Genomic DNA, 14,240 nt, shown 5'->3' on the forward strand with positions numbered 1-14,240 from the left:
TGTTTTAACAAATACTGGTAATGTATCTACAAGTTCAGAAATTGGCCTGAAAGGTGACATTAGTGCAATTTTTCAACATACAGTGCAAATATTTAGCAGTATTGGCTCCAGACCTGAAGAACCAAAACAGCTTTTCATTATGTTACTTAGCAACAGAACTTTTTGTTATGCTTGAGGTTATAAAACAATACTTTATGCAATATTGTTTGACAAATGTAATCTCAACAGCATGTAAAAAGTTAGAGTTATTATCGAGAAGTTTTAACAAGCTTTAATGTTTTTGTTTTTTTTTTTCTTGCCTGCCACACTTATCTTCAGTCCTGTCCAGCTTGTTGTGCTCATTCACGGCTTATTTTCAGCACTACCGTCGGCTCATTTTATGTGAATGTTTTAGGTTTTACTCAGAAAAGACAGCAGTGATGAATTACAGCCCACGCAGGGACAAAGCAGGGAAAAAGTGAACAGAGAGAAGTTCGTCCAGCAGGTAAGACGCTAGCTTAGCTGCTAAGTTAAATGTAACAAAGAAGTTAGCTAATCTAGCTAACTAGCTTTAGAGCTAATTTACTGATTTCAGTTAATGAACGTTAAATTTATAGGTTTTACGTTTTTAGCCTAAATTAATTTTCTTTATTGGGTGAGTTGTTGAGAATGGTGCTATTTTTCCCATCTTTATTCAGAGTGTAGGAGTTGTTTTGTGGTGAGGCAGTGGGGTCTTTAAAGGCAGCTGTGGAGTTGATGGATCTCTTGGCGTTTAGGAAGTGAAGTCATGAGCTGCGTTCGCCAGACTTAAACAGTTTATGATATTATATATTTGGAGCAAAGCTACACAGAGCTGGAAAAGGAGTTATAGGAGCAATGCGTCTTTGAACGCCACACAAATAGCCTGTTGTTTCCTCTTGTTTGACTGCGCTATTTTCTAAAGAAAGCGTCCACAGAAGAAAAATAGTTTGAGTATTTTGTAGGATATTGTTTAAAGTCAATGGGCTGTTGGATTTGGCCTGTTTCTTGTTGAAGTCATCAGTGTGTGTTGTGGATGAGGTGCTCTGTTACAGCAGAGCCTGCTGAGGCCGGGCTCACTGGAAAACATGAGGTCAGGGAAGATGTTAACAAAAGAGAAGGCTTGCTGAAGTCCTCATGGAGGCTGGTTATAATAACACACTGACACAGCAATGGCCTCATTTCCCCTTGTAGGACGACAAAACTGTGGCATCTGCATCACCCCTTATTCTGCAACCACTACAATACTTTGCTTTTCCTCCTCTCATATTTTATTTATGCAAATGGGCGAAAATGTTATGTACATGTGAGAAGGTGGTGGTGCCTTCACCTGCTCAGGTATGAGAGACTGAACACGATCTACCAAAGTCCGTTAAAGGTGATATGTTTACATGTGAGGCTGACAGTAAGAAACGCCAGACATTCAAGGATCTGTCCGTTCCTGCTTCCTTCATGTGCCCAGATGTTTCCTGATTGGCGAGCAGCAGGAACGCTCGTCCATTAGTGAGGTTGTGCCAGTCCTTTTCATTTCATCTCACTTAGTGCTGACAGTAGGTTTTTGTTAAGAGGGACCTTGGGGCCAGTCTGACAAAGGTTGTGTAATGTATCTTCATGGTTAAAAAAAAAAAGAAAAAAAAAGCTGTTATCGACGTGAATGGACAGTAAAACATCCCCTCATTGTGGGATGATTACAGCTGGAGAACTGTACCTCCTTCTTAGAGGTTTTATTAGAGGCAAGCATCATCTGTAGTTCAGGTTTTACTTCATTAAAAAGTCTAATGTCGCAGTCAAACAGGCATCATGATTTCAACACTCTCACGTCTGTGTTTTGCACTCACACAGATTTCCGTGCCTGAATCGCAGAGGAAAGAAAGTCATCCGCACACACAGAACGAAGCATCTGCAGCTGTTACATCCCAGAGTGACTGCTTCACTCAGCGCACCTCGCTCTTCAACAAGGAAGTGCTGCAGGTAAAATGTGCCATTCATACACAATATGAACAGTATATCAGGATCAACAGGTTGGAATGGTCGGTCAGGGAACTCCTGCTCATGAAAAGCTGCACTTTCCTCCTGCTTTTCTGTGTTCCGTCATGTATTTGGAAACTCATAAAATGTTTGAGGAGGGTGTGCTTTTTCCACTCCGCTTTTGCAGAATACATGCAGTTGGAGATGTTTTAAATCATTACAAGTGAACTCGCAGTAAATAACTTATCAGAATCTCGAGGCTCCTCTGATGTAAAAAATGTGAAATGAAAAAAAGCTGGAGTGGAGGCTGACCTGAAAAGCAACGAGTTACGCTGTAGAGATGAAGTCAGAGTGAAAGCTGCCTGTCGCATGACCCTCAGAGGAAGAACAAAATATGTACTGGTTCTTATTTTGTCTTGAGAACTGTATGAGCTGTGTTCAGCTGAGGGAAGAGAGGGAGGGGAAACCGCCACAAGTGAAGCAATTATTTAGGGATGAGATCATTGTTTGGCTCCATCTCTTCACGCCTATGGCCCAGCGAGGCTCAGCCAAGCAGCACAACTGGTTGTGTTATCTCATCGCTGCGTCCAGCCCGTTGTACAAGGACATTTTTCAGCGAGTTCGGCTGAGGGACATTTTGTCCAGCAGTTGGCTTTGTCATCAGACCTCTGTTGAGCAACCATCCAAGTGATAGGCTGCTTACTTCCAGTAATAAGAAATTCATTTTGGATGTGTCAGCTGAGGGAAACGCATGATGTATGGATGTGTTGAAAACAGCTCTGTAGCACGTCGTTAATGTTAACAAGCTTAGCAGCCCCTTTGCTCTTAAGTGGAGCTTGCGTATTTGTTGCTTTTGGAGGAAACAGCCTTTTGTACTTTAATTTTATTTGAGAATGCACTTTAAATAGCCAGAGGTTTTGGTGCCTGGGGCCCCGCTTGTTTTACAGGGATTTGGTTGACTGCTATCGCTGATGAAAATGTGTTATTACAGTATTACATCGCTGTGGAAGTGGAAGTGAGCGTTCCAGGGAGAGACTTTTAAAAGCCCCCAATGTTTCAAGCTAGGAGAGCAAAGCAGGTCACCACATGGAGAAGCACAGCTTTGTTGAGGGCCATCTGTCTCTGAGCCTGCTCTGCAAAACATCTCGCCTTTCACCCTCTCATTTCCATGATAGAGAAAGTCGACTTCCACTCCCACAGACTTGTCAGGGCCAAGTTGCATTAATAGAGAAGCAAAAAAAAAAAAAAAAAAAGGGTGGTTGGTTGGTAAACATTTTATAAAGTGTAAAGAAGTGCATTGCTTTTCAGTTAAAGTTCTAAAAATGTGTTATTTTGAAGCTTGTAGACCGTCGTGTTGTTTTCTTGTGTGGCCACAGACTTTTCAGAAGCAGTGACGCAGACTGAACTGCATTCATCAGCCATCTATTCTTTGCTGCTAGACTAAGGCCTCACTGTACATTTTGATAAACACACAATTGTTGTGGAGAGCAGACAGGAAGAAACAAGGGAATCATAGACTTCCTGTGTGAGGTCATTATAGTACCATGGGAGCCAGTGTGAGGAGATAGGGGCAGGCCTGTTTTGTCAAGCTCTTTTCCTTCTGTTCAACCCAGAAATACCTCAGCTGCAGCGGGGGCCTTGTAAAGTTGATGACCTGCCTCTCTGAGGAGAAGTGACATCACGTTTTTTAATCTCGAGCAAAGAGTTGTTTAGAAGTCTCAATGTGTTATTGAGTCAAAAGAGCGCTTACTGTAGAGTCTATTATTCATTGTCTGCCATGGTAATTTCCTTGGAAATAATGCTTTGATGTGACGGTATAAAGGCGTGTTTGTGTGCTTAACTGTTATTTGACTTTGTGCAGAGTCCACAAAAGCAACACTGTGAAAAATAAAGTTCTGCTGTTCATCAATTGCATGACTCATTTAGGATCAGAAGTGGAAGAACCTGAGCTGACGCATTAGTCCATTTGATTATTGTGACTCGGGTGGGTCACTGATTTCCACGCTGGGTTTCTTGCCGAAAACAAACATGTACTTTCCAACACATTTCTGATTTTGACCACCTGGTTTGCAGTTCTCACTCCATACAAATGTTGCCAGAAAAGGCAGCTCTGCAAGACAAAGCCTTATGCAGGCTTTGGAGTCCACGTACTTGCCAAGAGAAACTTCTGCTCTGCATAACATGACACTGGAGAACAAAGGGCCGTTCTTGATGTGTCTGAGGCTCCGTGTTAGTTTAAGTGAGGGAAGAAATTTAGCCAGTTTGCCCTCCTGATCGGCAGAAATAAGTCTCACCACCGTGACTACCACTTTGTTCAGAGTACTGTCACATGTCACACAAGGTTAGGTACTTTAGGTATATTTTTAATTGAAAATACTGCAAAAGAAGGCTGTTTTTGTCATATTTCCATGTGTGATATTGATCCATACAAATATTTCTTATCTGCTCACATTTTGTCCACATCATATGCAGCATCATTTTGCTTTTCAGCTCAGGAGAAAACATCCACAGTTAAATTAGGTACAAGTCAATTATTTTCACAGATGGCTCCTGAGAGTTCATGCACTTCTCGAGACTGCACTCTGTATCGTTATGCAGGCTTAGTCAAATAACACTGTGGATATTACATTTATACCTAATGAATGGATGCTTCCTAAAGCAGATGTTCTCACTGTAAAATAGATGTGGCATGATGGGCACAGTGTACGGCATCTTTGTGTGTGTGTCTGTTTGTGATGTAGGCAGAGGCGTGGATCAAAGGCAAGCTGCAGGACTTGAAGGATGGATGTAATATTCAGCGCTGCCCCCTGCAGGACTGGGAGGAAGCATCGCAGACACTTCAGAGGGACCTCAAAGACTTTGAGAACACCCTGATTCAACTCAACCAGGTAATGAAATGATCAGCGTGAGACGGGACCCTAACTGAAACTGTCACCACGCTGCCAGGTCAAGCATATCAGCAGAACCCACATGCAAAATGAAATGTTTACTTTAACTTTTGAACAGGTAATGGGGATCTCAGTGTAACCATTAATCACTGTCTTTGGTGCTAAAAGAGTCTGTCAGATCACGTAACACATAAAATAATGGTCTCGTATGCATTTTCAGTCCACCAGAGAGAAAAGCAGACCCTCAGTGTTCCAGACGGCTCTGTCAAGCCAGTTTATACTCTCTCCCTCTGGAGAAAATGTTTGGAAAAGTTACATTGCTGATAATTAACCTCTCCTGACACTCAGACAGCCCAGGAAGGAAAGAAGCAGAACCAGCAGATTTTTCAGGGCTATATCCAAGAAATCAATGGCAGGTTTCCAACATTTATGAAGCTGGCTGGCACATAAGCCTTGACTCTGACAAACCTGAGTTGTCAAATGTACTCAGCCACTGTTCTGCTAGTCTGCCACACCGTCTGTGCTACACCTACAATGAACAGTGACTTTCTGTTTCAAAAGATGGGGGAGCAGTTGATCTGCAAGCTGAACCCCACCGCTGATCTGGTGAAGAAGCAGCTCAGCCAGCTCAGGGACCAGTGGCAGACCCTGAAACAGACGGCTGCAAATCAGACGAGGGCCCTGGGCGGAGCCAAGAACCTGCAGGAGTTCAACAAGAAAGTGGACAAGCTGGAGGCATGGATTAAAGAGAAGGTAATAAAAGCATTCCTCTTCTTTGCTGTTGCTATGCGCAGAGGGAGGGCTATTTTACCCCTTTTGTCATCCTTTTCTGAGCCAATTTTATGGAAGTATTGCGTCAAACTTTTGTATTTTTTATAATATTGGTTGTTTTTCAGCAAAATGTGGAGTTTGGGATTTTATTTTATAGCTGACTGCATGGTACTAGACATTTCAAATTTAATACTTCATATTACAACATGGATATTAAGTTTTATGCGCCTTCATTTAAATCTCACGTTTCACTCCTGAGCCTCATATTTCCTCCCTTCCTTTACCCATGCATCTGACAGAAAACAGAAAAGCCATCAAGCTCTCTGACTAGAACAATTAACACCAGAAACAGTGGGCCCAGAGGCAAAAATGAATGGACAGACAGCTCTAATCAACAGCTGTCAAGATAACTGGCACAAAAAACAGTGCTCACTAATACAGGAAATTAGCTCAGTATCCTGAAGACATCTCTTGTTTGTATATGTTCACCGGTGTAAAACATCTGCCTGTCATTATCAAAAAGCTTTTCAGGCCTATGTTTATCTCTCTGTCCATGTCCATGTCTGGCACAAGGGAAGTGGTGATTGATAATGGACATGTGGGAATGTAATGGAGGATGTTGCTTATGAAGTCTATAAAACATCCATCCCCAGAGGAGACGGTATTCTCCGTTTACTTCCACTCATCCTTTCCTGTGTGCATTAGTATCAAGTTCAAAGTTTCTCTTCTAACGCTGGAGGCTACCTCTGTTCAGCATCTACCATGGTAGCAGGGCGAGTGTGGTTTAATCCTGCAGTGTCTGAAAAGAAGTAATGGTCGGGCTCCTAACAAATGGGGGCTATAAACACTGACTTTTATGTGTCCCAGCAGGAAGAGGAGCAGTCTCTGGTGAATGTCCTGGAAGAAAATGTTGACAAAATGCAGCTGACAAGGAGAATTTTAGATCTGAAACAGGTAACATTAAAAACATTATAAATGCTGATCACCATCGATGAGGTCAAAATATACACATTTCCACATATCAGTGGTTTATATTCTGATTTTGTACAGATTTTAAAGTCATTTATCTATGGCTGACTGTAATTTGTCTTCTACAGTCTATGGCAAAGACAGCTGAGGTCATAGTTGGATTGTGTTCCCCTGTTTCACTGCAGGATGAGCAGCTCCACAGAAACCTCCACGAGGAGATCAACCACTTGGCCCTGAAGCTGGAGAAACAAGGGAAGACAGATGGCAAAAACATCTCCAGCAGAAGGAAACACATCAATAAAATGTACACTTTGTCCCTTCAGTTGAACTCATGTGCTGCACGACACATCTTCAATCTAGAGGTACATTTAAGACTGAACTTGTGTGCTCTGTTATCTGCTGTGTGTAGGTGGCTGAAGGTCCAGTCTCATCTGAAAAACTACCATGAAAATCTTCAGCTGGCACTGGAGGTGTCCTCGTTCTACCAGCAGGCAGATAATACGTTGTTTGCTATTAGTAACATGGTACAATAACCTGGGTGGCTCAATTCTTTCTTTTCTTCCTCAATCTGAGATTCAGAAAGACTCACACTTACTGTTATGTGTCTTCTCCTTTAGAGCAAAAGCATATCTGCATGCCAAGAGCTGGACAGCTTCGGCGACAGAGAAATACGTGACATCGCCAGCCAAATCATGGTAGGAAACGTCTTTTCTATTAAAGCAGCACAGCTCGATCAGACCCTGAAAGTGTGTTGCAGAAGCCTTCTCTACCTAACCTACAGGCCTGTGTGTGGTAGATGCTAGATGTGAGCGTGTCCCAGCTGTCTAATCTCCATCCTGCCCTGGCTGCTGGCGTCACACAGAAGCAGAGTGAGGTGAAGGACTGCTGGGCGCTTCTTCAGAAGGTTTTCAGGTAAGACAGCAGGCCAAGGATAGCATCGACAACTCTGGTGGCCCTGCGAATATACATGCGCCATTTCACCCGGTAATTGGTCCTCGCAGGTTTCCACTGAGCTGGAACTCTATTTTTCTGCTTTTCTTAGTCTTCTGGTACCCTACATTAAAAGTCGGCACTGGCAAAAACCTAGAGGACGTTTTCCAAATGAAAATGAGCTTTGTATAAAGATCTGTCTCTCTCTCTTGATTAGACTTGTTTCATTTGGGTTTGAATCAGTGAAAAATTATACACAAAGTGAAGAACGAGTCTGTCTGGATGCTTAGAGACCAACTACCACACAGAGCATCACTCACCACCCTCTTTTTGGTTTATAATACTCAGTTTTCTGCATTGCTTTGTGTTTGATTACTGTACTAGTTGAATAACGTCTTGGCTTACTGGGTCAGTTTGGCAACAGTATTTGCTCTCCTCTCGCTATAAAATCCCGCCGTCACCTTGAATAGTCTGCTGAATCTAAGATAAAAACATGTTTACAAGAATATTTTGCTATTTTTATGACATTTGTAAAACAAGTTTATTGTTACTTTAATAGCCAACAGTAAGAATCCAGACTTGTACATCATTAGACTTTTTTTTTCTGAAGCAATATGTACTTAATGAGTACAGCTGCATTTCGCTGCTGTGGTAAAATGCAAGAATTTATATTGAATGTGCATCAATTATTAAAATCATTTGGATCGATCCATGGAGACCATGAATACTCCTGTCAGACTTCATTTCAGTTTGTAGAAGTTTTCATGTTATCTGAGTGTTAGACTGGCCAGTGGATAATGTTGCAATCCTTACACTCTAGTAATAATAATAATAATAATAAGAAGAAGAAGAAGAAGAAGAAGAAGAAGAAGAAGAAGAGTAAATACAGTCAGGAATAACTCAAGTCCACAGATCTGACATCCACATCCAACATCTCCTGCTTTCCAAATATTTCTCCGGCTGAGAACCTCTCAAGTCGGCAGCCTATCTTTAGATCCAAATATTACATCATCTGCTCTGTCTTATCAGCTGCGTTTCATAGCTATTTAAACCAAATAACACAAACACTGGTCGGAAACTTCAGAGCCATAATTGGAGTTCATCGTGGGCCTCAGAAAGCTCTGCTGTCTGCACCACAGTAACCTCCTGCTCTGCTCGCCCTGCAGGAGCGACAGGACCGCGCTCTCTCCCGCTGGCTCCACTTTCACCAGGGAAGACGCCGACCCCTTGACACCGGCCCGAGAACCCCAGTGCAACGTGGGAACAGAGGCACAAAGGATCATGGGAAAGGAGGTGAAGGAGGAGCAGAATCGTATGAAAGGCTGCGTGGTAAGTAGCTCCGGCGTTTCATTCCATTACTGGAGGAACTGTGGCTCTCGGCTGGGAGAGAACAACAGCATCAGTGCGAGCAAAACATGAGCTCAGCCGCTTCCAGTCCTATGACTTCTGTGGCTGCACAAAGTGACGCACTTTGTCCTTTGGAAAATGCCTGATTTACAATTTAAGCAGGTTTTTCCTAAATAACTGTATTTTTGGAGTCTGTCAGATGTGCTGTAGAGCAGTGGCTTCTGGTCTTGGCACCCAATGCGCTGCTGGTTTTTCATCCTACCAGCTAGTTAGTTGCACTTAATAACATCATCTGATGTTTCACATGTGGGGAAGCCCTTGATAAGATGACCAGGATGAATGCCAGCCTGACTTTATAACTCTAAGACCAGTCCTGTAGAGGATAGAGCCATATGTGACTTTGCCCTCTGTTTCCCTGCCAGTCCTCTCTATCTCCCAACAAGAACCTCAGTCTGAAAAAGTTATGAATATTGCCCTGTACGAGCCACAGGAAGAGCTTTTAGAGGTGTTATTTACACTGGCACAAGAATTCCATAAGTTTCCATGAAAAATGTCAAGCCTTGACTGTGCAGCATGGTTGAACAATGGGCCAGAGCAAATAAGTCTTTCCCTCCAATCCAAAATCTTTATGGTAGAATAATATCTTGGCTTTCAGCTGCTCTAACAACAGTACACAGTCATTGGATTAAATACTATATCACTAGATGGTCTTTGGGTCAGTCCAGGGTGAGTGGATAATCTGCGGAGCATGTGGATTCCTCAGACACAACATTCCTCAATTTGGAGGCCTACCAGCACTTTATTGAACATGTGGGTGCTCCTACAGTAACCCCACTGCCCATAAACCTACAACGAAGAACTGTTAGCGTCTTTTGGAAGAGGAGGTAACCAGAAACTTAAGTATGTGGTATGTTAAAAACCAGTAATTATGTGTATATTTAGTCTTTTAAGTTAGCACATTAAACCTCTTTACAATCCGTAAGTGAACGCACAGTGGCTATTTGTGTTCAGCCCAGGTATCCCATAATGCATTGCTCCTCTCCTCTTGTTGACCCTGAGCACTTGTTAAGTCCCTACCGAGCCCCTGGCTTCGTTTTGCCCAGTGTGAAAGTGCCCAGATGCTTGAGGAGAGAAAACTTCACTCTTTCCATTCTGGTTCCGTTTATTTCCCTGCTCATGTTTTTAGGTTCTTACTGGCCCTGTGGCCCCACCACCTGTGACAGGAGCCCATCAGGCCAGCGAGCCAAGCTCAGTTGTTTCCCTCGAGGGCCCTAAGCTCGTTGGTATGGCCATCCTGAGCCCTTTCACTGCAGTCTGTGGTGTTTATTGCACTGGGAGCTGGGAGTAACCTGGGTGCACTGTATGTGGGAGCTCCACTCGTTATTCTTTATCGAAGGATTAATAAGACACACTCCAAACAAAACCCTGGAGCTCAAAGGGCAAACTCAATGCCAGGCTCAACCACCAGTTGAGCAGTAAAAGTAATTTGTCACATACTTTTGCGGAGCTTTAACGGCAGCTCCCGGGTATGCTGAATTGATTATGGTGTCGGTAAATGTACGAGATGCAGCTGCACAGGCCTGTGGGCTGATAGTGACTCTGAGGCATTTGCATATGTGCGGTGGGCAGCACTTTCAGGGAATCTGCTAACATACAAGCTTTCTTTCTCGCAGTTTCTCTCTCTCTACTGCAATTTGACTCAGTGGATTAAAGGTAACTGTTGAGGTTTTAGTGTCTGTATGTGTACCGGTACATGCATTATAAAGTATATGTCCATGTCTGTGTAAGCAGTGGTACGGTCTCTTGTTGCTGGAGGTAAACATGGCTAGCGTCTGTTTCTCTGGCTAATTGTAGCCAGATGCTGGGGCTGCGGACCAGATGGGCTTGGTGCTAAGTGATAGTTCTTGGCTGACATCACTTCATAGCACACTGCAGAAGGACACACAGGGGAAGAGGTGATCAGTAGAAAACAGATAAGAATCAACAGTACCCAGACAGGGAGAGGTATGCTGCAATAGGAGATGAGTGGATGAGTCCTAAAAATACAGAATACCATTGAAAATAACATAGCAACTGATTGAATGGCTTCCATTTTTTTCACTGTGGATGACTTTTTTTTTTTTCATATGGTGAAGTGGGATGTTGAGTTCACCACAGGAGTTGTTGACAGTGGAAGCCACTGTGTGAAGGATGAAGGACAAAAGCAAATATCTGAGGAGGAGATGTCAGTGATGGTTATCAGCCCTGTCAAATGAACCACAGTAGTTTGTTAATTCTGCAGCTTTAGCACATAAACAGGCTGATAATGTGCCTCTATGAAACTCAGACTGGCCTATAAAGTGACTGGCGTGTTAGTAAATGATGTTAGACCCCTTCAATTTACTGCATCTCTCGCATAATTTTGGAGGCGACACTTTTCTCCAGCTCTCTGACTCACTTCTTCTATAAGCCCAGTCAGAAAATAATGTGGTTAAATTAAAGCTACTCCATAAAACACTATTATTAATGGCTGTTCTGTGCTTTTTGGCTGTTGTGTCCGTTCGGCATTTCTGATTTTTCAACGTGAAAGCATTGACAGATGCGTATTGGCCTTGCTGATTGTTGCAGAGACCTCACTTGTGTCAGTTGTGCTGTTTTTTTTTTGCTGGCATATGTAAAAGACATTATGTTATATAGAACAATTAACACAGCGTGGTGTGCATTAATCATACAGTTGGACAGAGAAATGTTTTACTAAATTTAGCTACTTTAATTATTTCATATTTATGCCAGACATTTTTGGTTGGTGCCTTACAGTTTTTAAATCATACACAGTTAGAAACAACAGACGTAAATACCAAAAAAGCAACAAAAACAAGCAAAAGAAAGTAAACTTTTTTTAGCACAACATGAATAAATAAGGGCTCTATGTATTGTACATGCAGTCTTGCACTGGCTCTGTTGGCTCTTGGCCTTTTGCAGTTGGTGAAAAGACCAACTATCAGGATATCCCACTGTGTTCTCTGCAATAGTGCAGATGAACGTAGCTCTCATTGGAAACCCTGCTGCAGAGTCCTTTGGCCAACCTTTAAAGTACTCAGATGGTTGTAAAAGAGGCTTAGTGGCTGTTGACGTCTTTAATATATTTCTGCACATAGACAAGGTCTATAGCTCTGGCATTGACCTCGCTAAAAACTCTGCTGCATAGTTCTAAACAGAGTCAGAGAGGACGGCCATGGAAATCTGTATGTAAGGCTAAAAAAAACACTGCTGCTATTTAATGAGAGTTGAGCATAGGGGATTTTAAAAAAGGGTCATATTTCCAACTGCAATGGTTCTTTTTAGTCATCAGATTGGAAATGCACATGTTGGCAACCCTGTTAGAATTAATGTGTTCATTCATAAAGCAATCATAATGTATTTTAACTTCTGCTGCCATCTTTAGTATTTTTATGACAAACTTTGATGCTGTCAAACAGAAATAGCTTGTATCTTTAGCATGGTCTGGGTTATTTCACTGAGGATAGCCAACCTTTGTAAGAAAGTATGCTTTGTGTCATTTACAGGAGAAACTTTACTCTGGGCAGCTGTTCATGTTGTCCAGCCACATTGTAACATTCACATTAGCAGTGAGCTACAGCAATACCTCATTGTCTAGTGATTGCTCAGTGCATACAATCCTCCACTTGAGATGTTTATGAGATGTTTATCCAGTCAACATTTATTCGGTGGATGGCTGACAGAAAAAGCAAAACATTACTCACAGTGTCACGTTGCTGATCTTTGGGATTTTCCTACAGAGACTTGTGCTCTTTTGTCCACAGAGTACTATTGAATGTGGGATCGGTAAGAGGACATCGGGCAACCAATGCCAGGAGCAGCAATCAGTGAACCACACCTCTTCGCCCATGGGAGACGGCCCTGCCTGTGCAAATGATGTCATCGTCAGACATCAATTGAAGGGGGAAAGGTGACATTTCAGCCTGGCTTTCCGCCCCCTCTCTCCCTCTCTCCCTCTCTCTCTCTCTCTCTCTCTGTGACTTACATAATGAGAGGTCTTTATGTAAGTCATAATTGGAGTCACATGTCTGTGTTTTCTTTGCAGCAGGAAGCCCAGAACAGAGCCCAAGCTTGCCACCGCCCCACGAGGCCACCCACAGCTTCACATACAGCTCCAGAAGTTCACCGTGTCTGCTGACAAGGTGACTTGACCCCTGCCATGCACGCCAGAAATCTCCTTTCTAAACTGTCTGCACAGTTTGCACAACATCAACAGAAGTGGATCATCTTGAGTAAACTCCTCTGACCTCAGCCTCAGAAATTCATTGCTATGAAATGTCAAGTCAGCAGAACCATTTTTGCACTATTACACCCTATTACACTATTTCTTGTAACCAGCCACAGACATTATGTCACATTTTTAAATGAGACAAATTGTCATGCGTTCAAGTATGATGGTGTGCTGACTTGTGTGCTACTGTTCTCTCATTTAACAAATGCTAAAGTTTCATTATGATAAAACATCACCTGAATCCGAGTCACTGTGCTTTCTGTTTACTGTTCATCTCTTTAACCCTTTCCTTGTTCCTTGTTCCTTTCTCCTGTCCTTCTCAGACTTTGTCCTGGTTGAAGGACAATGTGTCCATGGCCACACAGGTGTGTTCAATTGCCAGCTTTGAGGGGCTGGAGGCAGCCAGGAGGTGTCAGCACGCTCTGGAACAAGAAATCCTCACCAACAGGGCCAGGATAGAGGTGGTCAAAAGAGTAAGCCAAGGCACACTGTCATATTCACAGTTTCTCTTAAAACACAGGCACTGGATAGATGAAAATATCCCTGACATTTTGCAAACTGGGAACCTTGACAGGCCTAGTTTGTGTATTAATCAAATAACAAACTGACGTTTCATCTGAGACAGCTTAAGAGACCCAAAGCTTCAGATTAGGTCTATATTTTGCAACATAGATGGTCCATAGTCATCACATGCTCTCATCAGTTTAACACCGATTCCTCAGGAGGGCCGCGGCCTGGTCCGTGCACAGCACCCAGGGAGCGCCAAGATTGAGGAGTTCCTTGGCCAGCTGGAGGTCCTGTGGGAAGAGCTGCGGAGGAGGCACCAGAGGAACGCCGTGTTTCTGCAGGCCTCAGAGGAGCTGGGTTTTAGGGTGAGATTCATAAAATATCTCACAGCAGGCACTCCTCTTGACTCATACAGAGGCACGTTACTTACCTCTGAAGTTATAAGGGAAATTTATGGTTATGACAGATGATTCTGGATCAGTTCTCCCATTTTTAGGAGCTTTATGTTGGCCCAGAGCCTGAGCAGTTCACATACACTCATGGTTAGAAGCTCATTTACTTTCATCTTTACCACCTTAATTGGCAGAGTCTGC

The 14,240-nt window shown here is 43.0% G+C and overlaps 1 protein-coding gene across 5 annotated transcripts in view; it reads left to right on the plus strand.

The window, feature by feature from the left end:
- mymx (myomixer) overlaps positions 1-14,240 on the plus strand; it is a 29,321-nt gene that overhangs the window by 1,045 nt on the left and 14,036 nt on the right. For 2 of the 5 annotated variants that reach the window (XM_076743571.1, XM_076743575.1), the window contains exons 2-15: positions 395-484; positions 1,840-1,968; positions 4,707-4,853; positions 5,415-5,606; positions 6,492-6,578; positions 6,779-6,897; positions 7,003-7,117; positions 7,211-7,288; positions 7,390-7,505; positions 8,690-8,852; positions 12,674-12,819; positions 12,955-13,051; positions 13,464-13,613; positions 13,863-14,012. In XM_076743571.1, coding sequence (XP_076599686.1) covers positions 395-484; positions 1,840-1,968; positions 4,707-4,853; positions 5,415-5,606; positions 6,492-6,578; positions 6,779-6,897; positions 7,003-7,117; positions 7,211-7,288; positions 7,390-7,505; positions 8,690-8,852; positions 12,674-12,819; positions 12,955-13,051; positions 13,464-13,613; positions 13,863-14,012 — 1,779 coding nt within the window. The remainder of the gene's footprint in view (positions 1-394; positions 485-1,839; positions 1,969-4,706; positions 4,854-5,414; positions 5,607-6,491; positions 6,579-6,778; positions 6,898-7,002; positions 7,118-7,210; positions 7,289-7,389; positions 7,506-8,689; positions 8,853-12,673; positions 12,820-12,954; positions 13,052-13,463; positions 13,614-13,862; positions 14,013-14,240) is intronic. The other 3 variants (XM_076743573.1, XM_076743572.1, XM_076743574.1) reach the window with 3 other exon arrangements.

Source organism: Chaetodon auriga, chromosome 11 (genome assembly GCF_051107435.1).
Source record: "Chaetodon auriga isolate fChaAug3 chromosome 11, fChaAug3.hap1, whole genome shotgun sequence".
Taxonomy (NCBI): Eukaryota; Metazoa; Chordata; class Actinopteri; order Chaetodontiformes; family Chaetodontidae; genus Chaetodon; species Chaetodon auriga.